Source organism: Podarcis melisellensis (assembly GCF_964234715.1).
Source record: "Podarcis melisellensis genome assembly, chromosome: 9".
NCBI lineage: Eukaryota > Metazoa > Chordata > Lepidosauria > Squamata > Lacertidae > Podarcis > Podarcis melisellensis.
In genome coordinates this window covers 39,300,195-39,323,503 of record NC_138541.1, presented here as the reverse complement: position 1 = coordinate 39,323,503, position 23,309 = coordinate 39,300,195, and the positions used below count along the sequence as shown (strand labels likewise).

Genomic DNA, 23,309 nt, shown 5'->3' with positions numbered 1-23,309 from the left:
TACTTAATAGCCCACTTTATTAAGAAGTTCACACAGTACTCAAAATCATCTTGAAGAAGTAAATTTTAGAAAAACAAATTAGGTTCCTTATTACATGTCACTGTTCCAAAAGCCTCTCTTCATCCCAAGGGGTCACTGTAGCAGAAGGAGATTAAATTTTCAAAATGCACGCCAGTCTCTTAAGACTTCTAATTCTGGTAAAACGCCAAATCCTTTTACATTTGTAGTATTGGAAACAGTGCTTCCTCTTAGCCAACAGGCCAAGAGAGAATGCTTAGCTTGCATCTGTGGGATCTAAACTGCAACTATGAAATACAAACCTTGTAAGTATTTAGGCTCCATCTTCTTACAAGCTCCAGCTTTTCCATGGCTGGGTTCTTCGCCTCCTCTGCTAGCACAACTGGTCCACTTTTCTGCTGCATTCTTAGATTGCCTGTTTAGAAACCAAATGTAAATAGGCATGCTGAAGTGTGCCACTTAAACAGAAAGCTACAAAGTAAAGCATTTCCCGCTTCATTCTGAAGTGAATAGCACACTAATCTCTGTGTTAATATTATGGTGAACCTTAAAGAATAAGATTGCTTGGGTATTTGGATTTAAGTTACAATAGTCAGTAATTTGGAGATCTTAATTAAGAAGCTTTAAAATACTTTTATGAACAGGATATTAGAAAATGCTACAAAGCAGACTCAATTAATTACTGCATTTGCCAGCTGTTGCATTGTTCACAGTATGAACTGATGTCCAAGTACACTGATGAATTAACAATTCTCTCAGCATGTGGAAAATATGCAGTATCTTGTATTTTCACTAAAGGCATATGTTGCAGTAAAGCTTATGAAGACTGGTTCTTTTAAATATCTGCATAGCAGTTATGGTTACAAGCCTACACACATTTAACTGGAAGCCAGTCTGCTGAACTCTATGGGACTTGTTTCAGAGTTGAGAGGAACAAGATCAAGTCACAAGAGGACATCTACATGACATAGTAACTATGCTATTTCACTTTTAAAAAGATATGCAGACAGAATTAACTTCCCTATAACTAATATACAGATAAATAAATAAATAGCTCTGACAGTTAAATACCAGTACAGCATGCTTGAGTGCTGCTCACTGTTGTCAAGGGAAGAGGCACTCTTCCTTCCAACCCCATCTAACTTCTATAGCACCCCATTACTCAAGAAGGCTTCAAATTTTTTTAAAGCAGATGTCTTTCTGAGCTGTGAGCTGTGGTGAACCTAGGATGTGCCTACCATGTGTTTGCATGTGATGCATCACCCCCTTCAGATGTTTTGATGCTCAGAAGACATGTGTGAAGAATCACACAGTGATTCTAAAGTGACTCTAGTGATGACTACAAATACACTGCAAGGTAGAGGAGAGAAAGCAGCCACATTACAGTTTCGTCAACCAGAGGGCATTTTTAGCGCACCATATCAGAATTATTATCCCAAATTCATGCAATGATTCAGTTAGGCATCTCAATAATTTTGAAATGATTTTTTACCATGACCTTCAAAATCAAGAGAGCAGTGGAACCCAGCCATAAGTAGAAGTTAGTAAAAGAATTGCAAGCAAGGCTGTGAATTTTAAAATGTTACCATCAGCACTCTATATTTAGTGGCATTGAACTGCAGATAGGGAGTGCATAAAGTCTGCTCTTTTTACAAACACCCACCAGAAACAAGCACAGAATTGTTGGAAAACATTCCAAATTGCAACATATGCCTCACCTATACCAGTTTTATGATATGTTCCTTCATAGCAATACTCATAGCTAACTAAAAAAAAAATGTATGGCATTGCAGCTTGCTAGTACAAAGATGAACTGTCAGGATGGTGTTGACTCCCACAGATGATGTTATTTTAGTATACAGGATAGAGCATGTTGAGAAGAAGCACACCAGCTCCTGCAATTCTAAAAGCTGCAACCTGAGATGTTTGCTATGTGAAAGCTAACAATCCAGTAGGAACATGTTTGGGCTATGACCTAAACATTAACAACCAATAGCAACTTTAGGAAGGTATCAATTCATTTGATTTCTGCAAATGATCCAGCAGAGCCACAAGCAAGCAGATTTTAAATTGCTGTAAGCCAAAGTATTATCAATTCATTCTAAGTGGCTCATACAATTACTGGATAGCAAGTGCTTTCTATAAGCTTTAAAATATGTTCACATTTCCAACCATGCATGAATCTAATTTTTAAAAGGCTAAAACATGAAGGCCTCAGGTACATTTAGAGATTTCAGTGCTGATCACTGACACATACTCTCAACTTCATCATACCTCAAATAATGTCTGCAGAATACCCTACACACAAAAGCCTTCCCCAAGCTGATGTCCTAAATGGGTTTTGGGCTAAACTGCCATCAGCCCCAGCTAGCATGACCAATGTCCAAGAATGATGGGAGGCGTCCAAAACATCTGGATGGCACCTGGATGGGGGAGGCTGCCTTATACAATAGACCTGGGAAATAATCTACCCTTTCAGAACGAAGTACCAACACTAGACTAACTTGAGGAAAGCCAAGCAGTCCATGGTATAGCCTTGGAAATTATATATTCCTGTTATAATGGAGAACTAATGGAACACCACTACCACTACAAGAGAAAACTGCAGTAGCAAGGTCATTCCTCAAATCATTCTCCTGATGATAATATTTGTTTGATCATGTTTAATAGTAAAGAAAGATAGTATACAGAAAGAAAAATGCACTGGTTACTTTGCCAAGTGACAGAACCATGAAAAAGCAGCTGTTATGTTTAGCAATAGCAAGTAAAGGAATCATAACGAATTATCTGCTAACTTGGGAGTTAGTATTGTATCAGCAAGAGTGTTATCTGCTTAAACCTCTGAATACCTTTCGGCATAATTAAATCACTCCCTTGTTCAGCCAGCCTGCTAGCAGCTGCGCTGCTAGGAGATACAACAGGTGACATGGGTAATGACGAGGGACCTGAAAACAGGACATACACCATGAAAATCCATCCTATTCGATCAACACATTACATGTACACAAAATACTGGAGAAACTAGACTGAAACTTGTACATCAACATTTCATGTTAGGGCTGCTTTGAAGCAGAGGCAGCTCCATTATGGGGGCTGCTCCACAGGGCAAGCCCTTTTGTGTATACTGACCATTTATTTATCTCACCACCACCACCATGAACTAGCCTTTAGAACTCAGCAGAGTTTTTTCATGTACAAATTCATTGAATGAATTGCGAATAGACATATTCTCTGGCCAAAGTGTTTTTTTTTAAAAAAAACATACAAATGAGTAACAACGAATACTACATAGAATCCCTTTTCTATCATTAATGTATTTGTAGTAAATATTCTTAGTTCATCAGTAATTACTTACCTTGAAATGGTCCAGCTTCAATGATTCCCTCTTTGGTACTGTCGAAGCCATGCGATGTAATTTGGGTTTCAGACAGACCAAGTCCAGCTGGTATTGAGTGCTTCAAGTCCTTAGAAATGTTTGAATAAAAAGGGAAATCCATGTAAAGATCCCAGATAAAGGAACTTGTAGGCATTATAACAAGCTATCAAGCTCCTCTATAACAAGGCATATGACAGCCTAGAATCTAGTTTATGGTGTCATGAGATTCTATTATGATGACTTAACACAGTACAGCTTTGCAGTCTGCATCATACATTTCACTTACATTTGTGAACCAGGTGCTATATGCCAGGGGTGTCCAACCAGTAGATCGATCCCTGGATGACTGTGGTGCACCGCGGGATCCCTATAGATCGGCAGTAGTGATAAACAATGGAGTGAAAGTTCCAGCCCCCCCCACTGCTCTTTTCCTTTGTTGTGTCAAATGGGTATTTTGCCAACGAGTTAGAAAACATCGTTGTTATAGGTGAGCAGTGTCCCCCCCCCAAAAAAAAATAAAGCTAACATGCTTTGCTATTCCTCCCTAAAAGAAGCTCAACAACTTTGGCTTCGTCCCCCCCTAAAAAAGGTCAACAACTTTGGCTCTACTGGGAGTAGTTCACAGTCTCTTGGGAGTTGGATGTGCCTGCTATATACCAATGGTTTACAAGGACAAAGTGGTTTCTATTAGGAACGTGGGGAGGGCAATATAACTTGTGGTCTAGAATGCACCTTGATTGGGTCAATATAGTACTTATATCCAATTTCTTTCCTAAAGGATTTTGCTTTGACTTCAAGTATCCCTCTGCCATTTGGAAGGCTTAAGAATGAGACGAGTTCCATCAAGTTCAATGCAACTGCATTCTAAATAAATGTGTTTAGGACATTTAGGACAGAGTTTTATAATTTCTGCCTTAGAGAATATCTCTTAAGTTTGGGATACCTTACATATAGAAGCCACTTCTTGCAACAGTTTACTCAACAAGCCAAATTTGGTGAATATAGTTATGAGATGATAATAAAACGTAACAGTCTCTAGCAAAAAGCTTTCTATTATCATTGTCCTCATCAATAAACTGAGCTAGCCCTAACAGCATTTTAGGAAAATGTGTGGTATCAAGCACAACTTAGTGCCACAAAGTCCCCAGGGCTCCATTCAGAACCAACCTGGGTCTGATACAGCATGAATTAAGGCTTAGACAAGAATTTGGATCCCACTGCTTCTTCCCCCCAATTTAACCTGGTTAAGGAGGGGACAGCAGATGCCCCAGATTTTGAGTTTTCACACAGCAAGCTACATTTCCTCCGCTGCTCAGTGACAACAAAGGGAACTGCTGGTATGCCCAGGTCCTAAGCCTAAGGTATTTACTGTTGCCAGTCCTCCATGCAACTGACCCACAGTTATGGGAAGGTTTGAGAAAGAGGACCTGGGAGCAAGGGCTGATTGAGCAATTCCAAAATGAACACAAACGTCAGAGATTTGCATCAAATTCAGAAGGTATTTGAAATGGTTAAAAAAACCCAACTCCCTCTATTCCCCAAATTGGGAACTATTTTACCTTAAAAAAATTATAAAGTTTTTTAGAAGTTTACATTTAGACATTATGGCAGGCTATAGTTAGATGTTGCCAAAACAAACCCTTAGAAACTTCAGACTTACATGCTTCTGCTTTCTTCTTCAATCCTTATTTGCAGCAAACTATAGCTTGCAATTTTATACATACAAGTAAACTGTAATTTGCACTTGCCTGTAGACTAGGATCAAGCTTGGTTTGTAAGCTGGGACAAACCCCAAGACAAACATGTATCAGAGGTAGGGACCTGCCATGTGTCAGGGGAAGGAGGGAGTGCAGAGTTCTAGGTTCAGGCACATAATGTCAAACAATGGGCAGCATTACATTTGACTAAGACGTAAGGCTCAATTTAGACAAGCTATTAACTAAATTTAACTTTGGATTTGTGAAATATCTGAACTGATAAACTATGGTTCATGACTTGTTGGTTAATCAAAATAGGAAATGGTTTCAAGTGGATTTACAAACCTCAATATAAATAATTATGGTGAAACAAGAACCCACTCTAGTTGTGATTGCAATTTGTTTTAAACTGTTTTCAATGTTGTATTTTACACTGTGCTGACCAATCCTGGGACCTCATGGTGAAAAGCTAATAATAATAATAATAATAAATTAAAGGAGACAAGCATCTCTAGCCCAGGGTTTGCCATTACCTCTGGTAGCAATAGCATTGGCATGTCTGTGGTATGTTAGTGTAGCTAAGATTTTCTCAACATAATGACTAATAATCGCTGAGTAGTTCAAGAAATACTACACCACAGTAAAATGAGGATATAGTCAAACCTCAGTTGTTGAACATAATCCGTTCTGGAAGACGGTTCAACTTCCAAAACGTTTGACAACCGAGGAGTGGCTTCCAATTGGTTGCAAGAGCTTCTTGCACTCAAGCGAAAGCTGCGTCAGATGTTCAGGTTCTGAAAAATGTTCGAAAACCAGAGCATTTACTTCTGGGTTTTTGGCATTCGGGAGCTGAAACATTTGAAAATGGAGCTGTTCGAGAACCGAGATTTGACTGTATAAATGATTCCCAAAGCTGCATCCTAATTTGTCCACACCAGGTCTGAAGTCATAAAGTCTGTGAGTCCAGGCTTCTCACTGCATGTATTCTGCTTTCATATTAAAAGTCAGAAACTTACATGCTAACTTACAGAAATAAGGAGAGTTGCAAAGGTAGCATTCTGCCACCCAGCAGTATGGCAGAATTAACAGAAGCAGTTAACACCCTTCTACATTTCCCAGCATTGCATAGGCTGATCAACTAAGTAGGATTTTTGCATTTCCTTTTGCCAGAAATACAACTTACATTTCAGTTGACTAGCAATCACTGCCCTGACTGGCAGAATAGGCACTGATTTCCTTTGCTATGGATGCTTATTTCTACAAGAAAACTATGTGTGGTTTGGGGTTTGTTAGTTTTTTTAAAGGGGGAGGGAGGGAGGGAGAGAGAGAGAGCGCTGACTTATGGTGTTCCCCTCAGCCCTCGTAAATCCCCTTAAATATCCTCAACAAGATTTGACAAAGATATGGACCAGATTTGCTTTTCAGTGGCTTTCTCAACTTTATTCCCAGGTACAAATCTCTGTTTCCTGAATCATTCTGTTACTTGCCCATTCTGCTAATGCTCTATAGAAGTATGCTGCTCTGTGGGACCTCTGTACAATATTCCTCCCTAGAGTCACTCTCATCCCCTTACCACACCCAACTTCTGGCAGATCTGAAACATTTTCTTGTTTTCAACTAAGTGCCAAAGTCTTATAGCAATGAACAAACACCAGGGATTAAGGCTTTAATCTCTAATCAAGAGATCCAGCCTCTATTGAGAAAGGTTGTCAGCATTAGTTTCAAAACCACAATGTTAATGACCATAATAGGCACAAAAAACCATGCCAAAAGCCTACCCATATCTCAATTTTTAGCTCGATGCTTTAAAAGGTTTTAAAAAACATGTATAGTTTCTGCAACTTTTTCAAGGCCGGGTTGGAATAGGGCACCAGCTTTAGACAACTCTCTCACCAACCTTTTGCCACTTTAATGTAATTTACTGGCAACTCTTTGAAATGCAGAGTTGACAATGACCAAAATCCACAAAGAAACATAAAAATGAATGATGCCTATTCTCAGCTGCCTGTAGCTTTAACTGTTATTAATATGGGTGACCGGACCAACAGGCTGGAATCCAAATGGTCCAAGCTACCCCAAACAAACACCTATATAACTACATATAGGCTACCCTCTATAACATATCGCCCCCACTATTCAGCCCATCTCTAACTCTAACTCCCCTTCTCCCATACTGTATGTCGGCACAACACTCTAGGTTTGATAGACAATGTAAGGGGAGATACACACAGGACAACCCAGACGGGTTGGCAGGAAAACATCACATATAACAGACATACAAAATGGCTAGCTTAAAAGCAACTGTACTAAACCTGAGGAAACTGGGAAACCCTATCAAAAGAAAACACATCACCTCGTATGTAAGCACAATGAAATCACACATTGCCTTTCTACAGAAAATACAAATACAGGAAGCAAACTCCTGAGTGAACCCTGCTTCAGTCAACAATGGGTGGCCCCTGGCTCAGGTAAGGTCTGCAGGGTAGTTATAGTACTCAGTAGAGACCTAAATTTTAAAGCCACAACAGTGCTTAAAGGCAGATTCATTTTTGCTAAAGGGGTACTAGATGGGAAACTAAACTGACAAATGGATCCATAAATGCCCCAAACACAAAACAACTAGAGTTCATCCAAAAGACACTAAGCAAACTCCTCTCCTCCTCCAAGGGGAAGCAATCCTAGGAGATGACCTCAACCTAAATATGAGAGGCACCTCCCTAAAAGACATCCATCCTACAACCCCATGGGCAACCTTCCTCAGTGGGAAACCCCAAACAATTAGAGACTCTTACAATCTACTGAAAATTCAAAGAAACAGAGGCCTTTGTGACATCCAGGGAGAAAAGAACCTAGAAGACACCAGCCACACATTCCAGTTTAAATGCCATGGCACAATGTCCAGACTGGGCAGAATTCAGCTCACACAAGGCCTGATCCCTGTGGTAGAAACAACAAACATTGGTAACATTAAAATCATAGACCACACCCCAGTAGAAGTTACTCTCAAAATAGGAGAGGAAACACAAACAACCCCATCACGGTCCTTCAGCCCCGTCCTAATCACAAACCAACTGGCTAGAGAGAGTCTCTTGAAAACTCTCCAAAGCTACTTTAAGGACAATTATGTGGGCGACATAATAACCCCCTCCTCTGGGACACAATGAAAGTGGTCACCAGAGGAGCCTGGATAAAGGAGAGAGCATCCCTTAAAAAACAAACCTCCAAAATTGGTAAATTAGAACAATAAATTATGACCCTCTCATCACACTACAAACAGGAGCAAAAAACCTCCTTAAACTCATAGAACAAAAAAGAAGGGAAGCTGGCTCTCTAGAAATCAATAAAACAATGATTAACATCCTATACTCTAAACGACGCTTTTACAAATATGGAGGGAAGAACTGGGGCTGGGGCTGATGAAGGGGAAGTAAGATTCATGTAGCTGCTCCTTTGGGGGCTGATGGATCCAAGTCGACTTCTGGGAAGGTAAGGAGTCTCCCAGGGGGCCCTTGGACCCCATGCCAATGTTAGTGCTGGAGTGTGCTGCCCTACAGCTCTGACAACTTTAGAAAATGAGTTTAGGAGCTAAAGTTCCATGTCAGAAAATATGCAGAAACTTGCATTTTTGGCAGCTGTGAAGCCTTGAGTGACTAAATGAGTAACCTAGACCAAACCCAATTCTGAACAGGTCACAGTGCAGAATTAGTTATTGGAAAGTGTGCCCTACACACCAGGCATATGAAACCCCCTTCCAACTTCCCACCTGCAATATTTCTCCTCCTCTGTGGGGCACACCTAGAAGTGCTAATATGTCAAGTGCTCCCAAATGAGCAAAGATGAGTGATGCAAGCATTCAAATGACAAAAATAATTTCCTGACATTATTTATACAGCACAAGGCAGTAACTTTACTTGTGTGTCCTGCAGAATAATTTAGTCTGCTGCATTTCCTGTCCTAAAGAGTAGTTAAGAGGGACCTGCCAGCCAGCCACTCCATTGAATGGGCTACCAGTAATGAACTCAAGGGTGCATATACTTTCTTCCATTTGAACTCCAGCAATTAATGTGATAACGTTGTCTATTCAGCATTGCTCAAGAACAGATTTTGAAAGCCTTTTGTAGCTTCCAGTTTAACAAAGTGATAAGAGGATTCCGACTAAAACATCAGGAAAAACTTTTTGATGGTAAGAGCTATTGTTTTCCAATGCACTGTCTAAATAATTAAATACCTTAATCTCATCAGCTCTGAACAGAGCTGATCTTTTAATACAAGTTTGCAGCAATTAATTTCTACTACTTTCGCTATGCAAGGGACTTGGGAGCAACATGGAGTTGTGTTTAGGAAATCCTTCTGACAGACAGGCAATAATGATTTCCTTCAGTCAAAAGCCTTGGTGCCGTTTTAAGTAACAACAGCAGCAGCAGCGGCAGCAGTAGCGGCAGCGGCAGCATTGTAACATCCTACACAATGGGTAGGCAAACTAAGGCCCAGGGGCCGGATATGGCCCAATCGTCTTCGGATGGTCCGGGAATCAGCGTGTTTTTACATGAGTAGAATGTGTCTTTTTGTTTAAAATGCATCTCTGGGTTATTTGTGGGGCATAGGAATTCATTCTCCCCCCCCCAAAAAAATGTAGTCTGGCCCTCCACAAGGTCTGAGGGACAGTGGACCGGCCTCCTGCTGAAAAAGTCAGCTGACCCCTGTCCTACACAGAATGACACAATGGGAAGGGCTGCCCCCATTATTTCCATTCTGTAGCAGCATATTGCAACACTGCTAGGCTGCAAAATGCAGCTCTGCTGACATGAAGTGGCAGCAAGGATTTTAAAAATCTTTAAATAAACTGGAAAATGCCTGCCACATCCTCTCATATTGGTACGTTCCTTCCCCTCTGAAAATTAAGAGATTTGATCTCCCGCAATAGTTGTTGAAAATGCTCTCCTACTTTTACAGAGGCAGCAGATGATTCTACAAACATTTTATGGGCACAGCCAACCAGCCAGGTATAAAACATAAGATTTTTTCAAGTCTGAGAGAGGTTATCCCTCAAACCACACAGCCTATACCAGAGCAGCCCCTAGTGGACACAAAAGTATGTTACAATTTCATTTTATTCATGCAGTGTTTATTTTACAATAGCAATCCCTATTCGGCAAGAATATTTCACTTAACAATGCCAGCCTTGTAAATAAGCCAACAAACGTTGCTAGCCTGCTTATGGATAATTTTAATGGGAGCATAATAATTTTACATATCCAGAATATAAGCCCTGATAACCAACACACACCATATTTGTAGGTCTCCTGCAGCCAGAAAAAGGTGCTCTTTGCAAAAAGGAGTAACACAGAAAACATTCTAAGAAAGTTAAAAATAATTAACTTCAAAGAAAGCATGCAAAACAAGGACACATATGCAAAAGATTTCTACACCCTCAGCACTGATTTTCATCACTTATTACTTTGACCAGCCTCTCCACAGCCACCTAGACAAACCTTTTTTCATCCTTCCCATCAATAACAAACCTTCAGAATTGAGGCATCAACTCCATACTCACTTACATGGGAGATCCACTGAAGTCAATGGGGGCTTACTTCTGAACAGACATCTAGGACTGCCACAACACTCTGCTATCCTGTCATTTACAGTCACCCCACCACCACTTGATCCCACACCTCCCCTATCACTCTCAGCAAAGAAAGCAATACTTAGATATTCTTTTCCTCCTGTTCTCTCAAATCACTGCAGCTACATTAATTGTCTGATTCACAAAGCAGTTAAGACAGAATCCTCAAGTTCAAACTGACACAGCATCATGATCCCATCAGTTAGTATCAATGGAATGCTATTTCAAATAGCAATCATAATCAACGGGTGCTGGTGGGAGGTGGCAGCACATTCCTACTTTGCTTGCAAAACATGCTGGTCCCGTGAGTCTGGTGCTGGAAGGGAGGTGTTTGTGGGTGGGTGGTGGCTGAAGCATGTAGCTGTTGCTCTCCTCCCCATCCCTTTGTGGCTTGAGGTTGGGAAGACTTGTGCCTCATGTACTTGCAGGCACATATTCTCATCCTGCCTGTATTAACAAGCCCTACCGACCCAAGCAAAATTCCTGGTCACCACAACTTGATAGAAATGAAGTATATTTCAAGTCCCAGAAAGCTAATGTTTCAAAATACAACTAAAGTTGGACTCAACAAGGAGAGAATAACCTGAATAGTCTAGCAGTCTAATATGTTCTCAGATTCTCTGATTTATTCACCTGGATATTGGACTTTCCTTATTCCCAACAATCAGAACAAATTACACTCCAGAAAATATTAAATGAAATCTACAAATAACTTTAACTGCAAGAAATTAAAACATTACAGCATCTTACTCTTCTATGTTTTATTACTTTTATGGTGTTATTTGCAACATATCTTGTGATTTGAAAGGATAAAACCTATATTCATCTCTAGACAAAAGGCTGGCAAGCCTTCTCCAAGCAGGAGAACATTAGATTAATCTAGGCAATACTTTCACCCTGTAATTTGCTTGCTCCAGGCATTAATCTAATTCGATTATTAGTAAAATGCTCAAGAATTTAATTTACACTATACTTTTATCATCATCATCATTATTTATTAATATTAATATATGTGTTGCCCAATGCAAAATGCCACTAGGCAACTTACAGTACCACAAATTCTGTTTTTTAAAGCAAAAATAGTTTTTTTAAAAAAACTAACAATTGAAAACCCCCATTTTGAGCTGATCTAAATATGTGCAAATTCATCATTCAAAACGTAACACTCCCCATGAAAAATATTAAGCCACTAGCTGAGAAAATATATTAAACTCAAACACTAAAAAACATTGCTATTATACATATTGTTAAACTGCTTAGTTATGCCTCATACCCTGTTATAGTTGTGCTCATGTGTATCTTCAAGTTCTCCATTACTTGTCACAGAAATCTCTGCTGCTGAATTTTTTGGAGATTCTTCAGCCATTGAACACTCCTATAGTTTGAAGAGAAATATGTTGAGTGTTATAAAATGATATTAATATTAAATGTTTAGCTATTTCGCTAAACTACCACATTTCACTGAACCACAAAGATGCAGATCCCAACACAATGATCCTATGAAACATAGCTTGTTAAATTATTCAGTCTCCTAAACAAAAAGCAAGTAGTAGATCAAGTACCCTTTGTTCAGGTCAGTCTGCTCCCACCCCAGTGCTAGACACACATAAAAACAATTGATGGCCCACATAGTAACTTCTGCCTCCTAGTCATAATACATTAGATATTCCTGACACTTAACATTACCAAACAGCATAATATTTATATTTACTTTGGTACATGGCAACCCTTTTCAGTTATCAAAAGATGCTCACAGAAGGACTTAAGAGAACTGCACCGCATGTGAGTCATCTGCCTCTTGTTGTGCAGCCTCAAATATTAATGCCCGTAAGGCTGATGAGTGCATCTGATCAAGCACCTGATTGTCACAGTGCCAGGTAAAACTCTAGTTTCCCCAATTTCTCTATAGAAGTGTACATAAAACTAAGGCCAACCAACGGCTGTTCACTTACCTCCCATGGTGTTCCCATATTAACACTGGAGTATTATAATAGGTTATATATTTAATCTCAGCAGATGTACAATTTTGATACTGTAAACAGTTGAATAAGTAGTTTACGGGCAAACTGTTTCCTCTTTCACACAACACCTGCAATTTTATTAGTCAAAACTCATGTAACTATGGCATCTGTTTTTATAAGGTATTGAAAGCAAATCAAAAGACTAATGCACACATGCAAGCTACCGTATTTTTCGCTCTGTAAGACACACCTGACCATAAGTTTTTAGAGGAAGAGAACAAGAAAAAAAATATTCTGAATCAAATGTTGTACTAAACTATTTAATAAACAACCCTATCCCTCTCTGTGCAGCGCCTCTCCTGCGAAGCGGGAGGAGGAACGGAGCCCCTTCTGTTCCTCCTCCCGCTTCGCTGAAGGGGTGCTGTGCAGCTCTCCCTCTCTGCGCAGCACCCCTTCAGTGAAGCGCCTCTCCTGCGAAGCGGAAGGAGGACCGGTGCCCCTTCTGTTCCTCCTCCTGCTTCACTGAAGGGGTGCTGCACAGCGACATTCGCTCCATAAGACGCACACACATTTCCCCTTACTTTTTAGGAGGAAAAAAGTGTGTCATATTGAACGAAAAATACGGTAATATAAAAACACTACATACCTATTATCTGTAACTTTAGCTCATCTTTGCAAAACGGCATATGCCCCATGTGCTAGAGTATCTCTCTGCATCTTCTGGGTTTTATTAGAATGTGAAAGGACATAACAAAGAGTCCACATGACTATGTGGCAAAAGCCTGAACCAATGAAGTCACCACAGAGTACATCATACAGAGTGACCAGTGCTGAAAGTGCTAAGACACTAGCTGGATTAGTTAAGCCTGGTATGACATATTGTAATAGTCGTTCAAGCAGACCTGCCTTGCCACAGATCAGGTCACGTCAATCAAATGTAGCATTCAGTTCTTAAAGCAATGGCATGGTTTGCACGTCATATTAAACCATAGTTTTAACCAAACTATGGTCTGGTGTATGCTGCTTAATAGTTCCCAAGGCACTCCTCTCTGTGGCTTCTACTAGTCTGTTCACTTGATGCTGAACCATGATTTCATAATATATGCTAGCAAAATCCTTACCTACTGTGGTTGGTTTCATATACCCAGTTGGCTATGAAGCTCTCTGCATGACCTTGGGTAAGTAATAGTCTCTCAGCCTAATCTAATTCACAGGATTGTTGCAATGATAGAACAGACAGAAGGGAGAACCATGTACGCCACCTTGAGCTCCTTAGAGAATCACAGAATTGTAGAGTTGGAAGGGATCCCAAGGATCATCCAGTCCAACCCCCTGCAATGCAGGAATCCTGCCAACAGAAAAGTTGGGATATAAATGCAATAAATAAACAAATCTTTTCTGTTTTCTGCCAGTAGACAGATTGTAGAAAGAAGGCTATCAGTTATGTACTTCTCTCTTTGATCATGTATGTCTCCTGAATAAAATCCACCTGCCAACAACATGCAATCCTATGATCATGCTAGGAAATAAGGTATTGCATCACTTTCCGTAGGTGTAATACTTTTTCTATGATGTAATCAGAAGCATTGCTATATGCAAAAACAAAAAAACCAATAAAAAGTTTCTCAATACAAATTAAAAGACACTTCATAAAACTTTAGTACACACTATAAAATCTACAATGCATTATATGACTCTGGAGGCACGAGTAGCCTTTGAGCCTACAGCTATACAATTCAGCACAATAGCACCATGTTCTAAAATTTAAGAAGCCTAAACACAAAATGCCCAAAATCACATCAGTCAGGTCAAAATTTAACCAGCTATGATTATTTTAAATACTTTGATATCACAAGTCTTGCTTATTTAGGGTTGTGTTCCCTGCTTTTTCAAAGCCAAAGGGAGACACCACCAAACTGTACTGAAGTCTGACTCAATATAAAAACTTACCCACGGCACATTCCTATGTAGCCTGCAGTCTCCTCATCCCCCTCCACATACTTTTAATCTGGTCTGCAACACATGTGCTGTCTTTGAGGGATGCAAGGTGAGCTTAAGGAAGACAGATTGCTCTGCCCCTGCTTTGGTAGTTTCTGGGTGGCTGCAGAGGAAAAGGTTTATCTTCCTCAGCAGTGAGCATGGAAGCTGAGTGAACTTCTGGAAGAAGGAATGAGTGTCCTACCCTTCCTATCACATCTCACTTTACTGGGTGGAAAGGGGGCTTTCTTGTGATTTTATATTGTGATTTTATCCTGTGAACTGCCCTGAAACATGCAGGTATGGGGAAGTACATAAATTTATTACCATCATCATCCTTCATTTGCAGCCAGTACATGTCTATTCAGAAGTAAGCCCCACTGAATCCAATGGAACTGGCTTCAATCCCAAACACATTTATGTAGTGTAGTGGTTAGCAAGTCACTTTAGGACCAAGGAGACCAGGATTCAAATGCCCACTCAGTCATGAAGCTCACTGGCTGACCATGCATAATGTCGTGCTTTGATGGACCCGACCCCTGCTAGACTGAAAGCAGCATGGAAGATTTTTGTGCTCCACATTCAGCCAAGCAGACTTCTCTCCCTTCTTACCTTGGGCACTCACCAGAGACATGCTTTGCCACTGGCCTGGTGATGTCCATTTTTCCCACCTAAATGAATGACTACATTTCTTTCCTATGGGGACAAGATGCATTTCGGGATGAAACAAAGGCAAGCCTGTACTCCCAACACCGCGTAGCCACTACTCACAGGGTTCTTTACAATGTACAGACTCTTCCTCCAACATTCCCAGTCAACCATCATGTAAAGCAGTTTACAAGTTAAAAAGCAATTCATTACACTGGTGGGCACAGCCACCTTCCCCTCATGTTTGTGTTTCTCTTGATCGAGTCATTCCAGAAAGAGAATGTCCCTGCCCACTACTGACATGCAGCTGCCAAGAGATCAGCACCAACTAGGAGTATTGCCCCTTACAGAAAAACAGAACTTCCCACAACTGTTCTAAAAGTTGCAGGTGTAAGCTCTGGCGGACTGCACCATGCAGAGCTTGCCATAGTACCAGGGACACAACCAACAAGGCTCAGCCCTTATCCTAAGATACAACTAGCACAACCGATGCAGCAACAACTGGATATAATCACCTGAAAGTGGCCTGGAGCATTCTGCACCAGTTGTAGCTGTTCAAGGACAGACTTAAGAGCAGGATTTGGCCATTTTCTTTTGTTCACATCTTAATAGGACACTTTGCAAGAAGTTACTCAAGCACCAAATAAGCTCCTTACCCACAAAGGGGAAGCTGTGCCCTTACAACAAAAGCTGAAACTGTAATAGTCTCTCAATTCGGGATAAGACTAGGCAACACTTTCAGTCTCAAAATAACTGGTAGCCAAAGATCCATATTATGAGGGTGCAAACATCCGAGATGGGTATGCTATATCCCCTATCTTCTACCTGGCCAACTGCATGCTTTTCAGCTAGATCTTGCCAAAGAATAGCAGTGGGCATAAGTGGGAGGTGTGGGGGAGGGAGGTATTATGAGATTTTACGTACCAGGGCATAGTGGTGAAAGACTTATCAAACCATCTAGCATCTGTGATTCTATCTTAATATTAATTATTTCTCTATAAACACACAAGAATCTGTCACAGAGGTCTGTCATGTGTATCTTTCCTGAAAAAGCACCAGGTGGCCCCAACCACCCAAAAACCTGTGGGGACAAAAATGAGGCTGAGGGACAACAAAAACACTTGCAAGGTTATCTATAAAATCCTCATTGTTCCTATGCTCTGACAGAATACTTTGCTGTTTAATGGGTCAATACAAAATCAAATGTAAAAATTAAACTGTTTTCAGTTAATCATGTTTTGAATTTGACAAATAATATTCTGTTATAATCAAGAACAATTAAAACAGAGATTGGTTCAATTTCCCCCCAGTCTGAGCCTGTTATTGGATTGGTTGATTATAAATCGCTACAACCACTTGTATCACCCAATCACCTCAGAGTCAGACTGGAGTTCTTCTGGAGCCTGGTGAAGTTCATCAACAGTTTCAGGATTCTTGCTGTTTTCTGACATACCTGAAAGTGAAATAAGTTGAGCATGCATTGAGTTCTTCTAAGTAACTAAATTATGGGCTTTAAGGAAGTTCCTTCAAGATATTTACAAACCTTTCCAACTATATGTATCCAAGTTAGTACACTTTTCATTAACTAACAAATGTTATCATTAAATGTAAATTACTTTTACTCTCTTTCATAACACAAGGGACAGAACAACAAGAGAATAGTTAAGGGCTCCCTCAGCTAAACTAGAACTACTAATTAAAAAATACAAATGTTCCCAAGCAATCTAAAAACGAATTACTATTAGTTCTACCTATAGATCAAAATGCTGAGACTAACACAAGAAACTCAAGGTCACAATGCTGTATACCAGCACCTGATAAGCTTTTTCAGTATTAGATATCCACAACAATATTTTAGATACAGGTAATTTATAACTTATGCACATTTAACCCTAACCCTGCCCTGCTCCCTTTCCGGGGCCAAAATCTGCATACACGTCAGCGGTCACACGCCAATCAAACCTGCATAGCCTCATGACTATCAGTTTGGAACCGAAACAGGGAAATCTAAAAACTGGACAGTATTTTCTTCATAACAAGGGACTTTTTTAGGTTTGCAGAAATGTATTTAGTTGTAAGGGGGGAAGCCCCCAGAAAAACCTAATCCTTAATTTCCAGGACCTATAGAATACTGAAGGCAGTTGAGATACAGAATGTTGAGTGTTATTAGAAAAAAAGGGAAATTGTTCTGGGTGAGCTTGTAACAGCTCTCAACGTTCTATAATTGGGATTAATTAGGGGGATTAAGGTCAAAGAGAAGATTGTAATGAGGTTAAAATAAAGCTCTTCTCCAAACTATACAGGTTTCAGGTGAAGGAGGAGCCGAACTAGTACTATTTTTCTTTCCCTCTTCAGAAACCTCCCCCACCCCCGCTTTTTAGTGATGGATAGATCAGTCCACTTGTGACCTGGGTCAATTTTACATGCATTTACTCTTAAGTATGGTCGGTCCTATCTCCACATTAATCTGATTTTAAAAAGAAGTCCATACAAATATTTATATTTAAGTATTAATTTTATCTCAATGTACATATTCCTAAACTTTCTATCCTAAAACACATTTTTAAACACGTGCTGGTACATTTTGAACCAGGAACTGTACTGCAAAATTATGTTTCAATTCATGTTTAAGTCTGCAAGATATGAATTAGGTCATCTCCTTTAAATGCCTTTTTAAATGCCATACATAGTCTTCATCTCTACCACTCTGATACACAGCAAATTGATCAGGTTTGTTGATGACAGTCCATCCAAATCTTTTAGCATTATACAGCACAAGAGTTACAGGAAGGTGGAAAAGAAAGAAAGAAGTTTTCCTTTATGTGGCTATTTACAATCCTCCTCACACAAGCCCTGACTAGCGTTATAAAGCTCCTGTTCCAGAACAATTAGATCCATAAACAAGAATAATCTTTTGAGAGTTGCAGAAGACTATGCTGAATACTATACTTTCTTATTTACTATATGTATGCTCCTACTTTTCCTGATTAAAAACCCTCCCCTAAACCTAAGTTTTCCTATTTCCCGGCCAAAACTAAATGCTGAGCAAACACTCTGTAGGAAGGTTATAGAGGGAAACAGGAAGACTGACTGCTGATGCCTTCAGTGCCTATTTACAACTAAACTCAAGAGACCTAGAGCATCTAAAGGCACTATCCAACTAAGGCTACAATCCTAGCCATGTCTTTTTTGAAGCAAGTTCACTGGATTCAATGCGACTTACATTCAGGCATAGGAGGTTAGGATTCCAACCTTAGCTATACTCAAGAGTAGACCCACTAAAAGCAATGGACCTGTCCACTGCAGGAATCATCATTTCAACAATATAACCAATTTAGAATGTTTTATTTATACTGTAGCTAATTAAAAGTATTTCCATCACATGGCTACATTACCTAGCATACAAGAACACGCTGAACGTAAGATAGTGAAACTGAATCACATGGATTACATTACTGTACACTGATGTACATCTTGCTACATTATCATAGCCAAAAGGCAGCACTTAAAACTTTTCAAACCTTTAACAACTTTTAAATGCCATTTTAAGTATATAAACTCACCCGCTAAAAAAGAAGTTAATATTGGCACAATAGAATTAGCAGATATTGCACTATGCATTGAAGCACTTCAGAAACTTGGGGGAAAAATATGAGTCTCAGGGAACACTAGTACCCTTTCTTTTCAGATATGCAGGCTGCTGGAAAGCCCACACTGTTTCACTCCATATTCAGCTCTTACTCTTTGCTGCTGCTGTTGAAGACTCTGACCATATGGTCTTACCATTCTAGACCTCTTTAAACCCACTGCCCCTTTCTCTCTCTTCTTCCATCAATTCAGAAAATATACACTGAACTTTTTTTAAAAAAAATACAATAAAAATCAGGTCTTGTCAAAGACCTTTACTTTATGTGTAAAGAGGACATTATCAGCTTGAATATTAATCTAGTATTAAACAAACTCTTTCACTTCATAATGAATGACATTGTGTCAATCACAACAGAGAAAATGGAGAGAATTTTCAACAAGTGGAAGTAGTTACCATTAATCGCTGTACTTCCTAGGACTGAGGAAGTTAAGCAAAGTTCACTGCAAATTAGTATGTTTAACAGTGTGGTTTTACATGATGCCTTTCTAACCTGCCAAGAACCCACAAATACACTAGTGGTAAACAGAAAATTAAACGTGCAGGGAAGGCTTCCAGTAAGTTCAAGTATTTAAGTACATTTTTTTGGAAGCATTTCTTTCACAGTTAGCACCAGCCTGCATCTAACTGGTGTGGTCAGAGGCGGATTTAAGGGAGTGTGATTGGTTCACCTGCGCTGGGTGCCAAGCCGAGAAGGTGCCACAGGGGAAACCACAACAATGACTTAGAATGGAAGACGAGAGGCAAGCGGGTGCTGAATTCTGGCCTTGCACAGGGCACCTCTGAAACTTGAAAACCCAAAGTCTGCCACTTGTGGGATGTAATATGAGTAGGTAGACAGAAACAGGATTTTGCGGGTGAGCATACATGAAGTGTTGACTTGGCCATGTTATACCACCCATCAAACAGTTCATGCAGCCTGCCACATCCAAGTTTTCATTTAGGTTATGCCGAAACTCAATGTAGCAGTCAAGTCTCATCTGTTCATTGTCTTAAAGAAGCACCTGAGTATCTTACCTTAAATTGGATTAGGATTTGGTATATACCGGTACCTCTTCTCATCACTTCCCTGTAAAGCTCCCCTTCCTTGTCAGTGGGTGTAAAAGGAGAACACCTAACCCATGGATAGGCAAACTAAGGCCCAGGGGCCGGATCAGGCCCAATCGCCTTCTAAATCCGGCCAGTGGACAGTCTGGGAATCAGCATGCTTTTACATGAGTAGAATGTGTCCTTTTATTTAAAATGCATCTCTGGGTTATTTGTGGGGCCTGTCTGGTGTTTTTACATAAGTAGAATGCGTGCTTTTATTTAAAATGCATCTCTGGGTTATTCACATTTTTTAAAAAAATATAGTCTGGCGTTCCACAAGGTCTGAAGGACAGTGTACCGGCCCCCTGCTGAAAAAGTTTTCTGACCCCTGATCATGGCACCAAATAAAGTCTCACTACCTACCAAGCCGAAACACAATTTGTGGACCTGGAATCACAATTGAGCAATCTAAAAATATTCCAGTTCTTTTACCAGAAATCTCAGAACTATGTCATATTATGAATCATTATGATCCCATAATATATGCATGCTATAAAACCCCCAACAATTTCCTTCAATAAAACAATATCGTAATGGCAGAAGGTAGACTATATATATGCCATTACTTCCTTTTTACACTAGCTGCCTAGTTTTTATTCTTTTTAAAAGTTACACCCTGGGTCTTAAACATAGGCTTTATTTGGTTCTGTTGTTTCAGCCTTTTCTTTTTTGTTTTTATGAGCATATTTTAATATTGTGTGTTGCTTTGGGGGCTTTCCAAAAAGTTGCCTAAGATTTTAAAGAAAAACACTGGTGGCAACTGCTGCTCCTTGTAGCATGTTATTAAGCATAAAACTGTATATACTGTATACTGTACAGCAAACATCATGGAATTAAAGCAGAAATACAACACAGAATTAGGTGCATGCTTTTGTGATTAGCCTTGTGTTTAAAATGTTTGCCTCTAAAGACACAGGAAAACATATCCTACTGTACAATAAAGCTGTCTTAAGGAACAATAAGCTATTACCTCCACATAAAACTGAAAGGAGAAGCATGCATGGGGCAGGTGGGGGAGGACATTCTTGGGCAAATCCTCCAAGTTCTAGTCATCTATAAAACCAGAAAAGCCACAATTCCAGAAAGAGTTGGTACAATACACACAGACTAGTGTACTCTGCAAGATGAATGCTACGGTATAAGAAGTGCAAGAAGAGACCCGAGTACATTATTCAACTAAGCAGCAGCCACATTTGTGCATCTCACTGTATTTTGAATGTACCTGCAAAAACCATTCCATGTCTGTTTCCTATGGATGACTATTTCCTAGCTTGACCATCAGCTTCACCTACTGACTTTAGAGAAGTCACTTCCACCCTAACAATCTTTAAGAACTGATCCAATATTAAATTTCTTCACAAGAAGACATAACTATTCAAGTTTTAAATCCCAGACAGTACTGAACTACAAGTTCCATTTCACAACGAAGAAAGCTACCTTTGTGTGAACATAGCCCCAAACCTTTCATCTATAACTCATCCAAATGGCCAGGAGTCATGGATTCTGGGGAAGCAGGGCAGAAAGAAGAGTGCATGGCCAGAATACAACCCCTGAGCAAAAACAAAGCAGCAGCAACTTCACTTTTGGAAGTCAAGGGTGTAAGCACCAAAGAACCTAAAGATTTTGGTTTTTTTTAAAGGCTAAATAAAGTGAGAAAGAGAAGAAAACCAAAAAGGGCGTTTTTCCATGAGGAGGTTTGTATTTCTCCGCTGACCACAAGTACTTCCTCCTGGGCACAAACACATCAGCTTTACACCTGCCCTTTGCCCCACCCTCCAAGAGATAAAGAGCAGGAACCGAGTGCGCACCAGGATCCCCTTCCCGACAGGCCTCCCAAGCCGATTTGTTACCTAACAGGCGAAGGTTTGCGAGGCGAAACTAATCTTCCCGCATCGTCCTATACCTCCGTGCCGTGACATTTAAAAAATAAATAAAAATAAAGCAACACCTGTTGAGCCACTGCCTGCCGGGCAGGCTGCAGAGCTCTCTTCCGGGAAAGAGCGAAATGTGGGGGGACGCGCCCTTCCCTCATACGTGGCCTAGGCCCCGGCTGAAGCTCCGGGGCCGCCGCAGCAGGAGGAGGAGGCCAAGAACACCGGCCTGGCGCCGCGGGCGAGGAGGAAGGAGCGGAGTAACGGGAGAGGCGGCGGCGGAACGAGAAGCGCTTCGGCGAGGGAGACGCTGAGGGCTCCGCGTCGGTCCTGTCTGAGGGGAGAGGGTTTTTTTTGGGGGGGGACACGGCGCTCATCTCTTCGCCCCCCCCCCGCCCACAGCAGCCACCCACCACACCCTTCTCCTTCTCCTTCCCTCACTTGCCTTCAAGCTCGGCTGCTTCCAGCTGCTCCCCCCGCAAAAGCCACGGAAACACGGCAGAGCAGCTTAAACGGAAAGGGCTCGCGAGGAAACGGGCGCCGGTTACTTCAGCCTCTCTCTCTCTCTCCCTACCCCCCTCCCCGCCCTGCTTCCCTCCCTGAACGGCTGCACCAACCGGAACTGCCTGGCCGGAAGTAGAGCGTCCGCTTGCTGCTCTGTAACCTTCCGAAGGGGCCGCTCTAGGCGGCGGCAGCAGCAGCGAGGGGCCGCTTCCACGTTGCTGTCACCATGGCAACAGCATCCGGGCCTGTCGTTTTGCGGCCGGTCTCCCCCCCCCCCCCCCTTCTCGCTTCCAGCCTGCGACAAGCGGGCCGCGGCTGCAAACCTAGTGGGAAAAAGGGGGAGCTCCTCCGGTTGTGCAGGGCAACCAGTGCGCAGAAGTAGAATAGGGTGCCGTGCCCTTTAAGGGCTCCTCCACTACGAATTGCGGCTCGCCAGTAGGCACGGGAAGCGAAGGGTGTGCTGTGTGTGGCTTTTCCTTTCCCGCCCTCCCAGAGGACTTAAGTGCATTCAATTGCCCGCGGCAAAAACAAGGAAGAGCCTCGTTTCACCCGGGAACTTCCCTAAACAGGGTTGCCTTCAGATGTTGAGATTCCAACTAAACATCAGGAAGACCTTTCTGATGGCAAGAGCTGTTTGACAGTGGAAAAGGTTCCTTTGGAAGGTGGTGGGCCTCCCTTGGAGGTTTTTAAGCAGAGATGGGGGGGCTGTCTGTCATGGATGCTTTAGTTGAGATTCCTGCATTGCAGGGGGTTGATGACTCTCAGGTTCCCTCCCAACTCTACAGTTCTGTGATTCCCAGGAGAGGTGGGATTGTTGTAAGCGGCAAACGGAAATACAGTCATACCTCGGGTTGAAGTAGCTTTGGGATAAATATTTTCCGGTTGTGCACTGCGGTGAC

General features: G+C 41.1%; 1 protein-coding gene and 1 long non-coding RNA gene across 4 annotated transcripts in view; one reads left to right on the top strand and one right to left on the bottom strand.

Annotated features, from left to right (window-relative positions):
- The window catches only part of ARFIP1 (ARF interacting protein 1), a 35,131-nt gene extending 12,623 nt beyond the window's left edge, over window positions 1-22,508 (bottom strand). Inside the window, exons 1-6 of one of the 3 annotated variants that reach the window (XM_081926129.1) lie at window positions 22,352-22,493; window positions 16,674-16,753; window positions 11,988-12,089; window positions 3,374-3,482; window positions 2,868-2,963; window positions 321-433 (exon numbers count right to left, since the gene is read on the bottom strand). In XM_081926129.1, the coding sequence (XP_081782255.1) occupies window positions 321-433; window positions 2,868-2,963; window positions 3,374-3,482; window positions 11,988-12,089; window positions 16,674-16,751 (498 nt within the window). In that variant the 5' untranslated portion in view covers window positions 16,752-16,753; window positions 22,352-22,493. Of the gene's footprint in view, window positions 1-320; window positions 434-2,867; window positions 2,964-3,373; window positions 3,483-11,987; window positions 12,090-16,673; window positions 16,754-22,351 lie in introns of those variants that run through there. The other 2 variants (XM_081926130.1, XM_081926128.1) reach the window with 2 other exon arrangements.
- LOC309378290 lies at window positions 3,489-4,284 on the top strand. The gene is made up of 2 exons (XR_014172002.1): window positions 3,489-3,881; window positions 4,173-4,284. It is a non-coding gene; the product is annotated as an uncharacterized lncRNA (long non-coding RNA).
- Window positions 22,509-23,309: the final 801 nt, after the last annotated feature.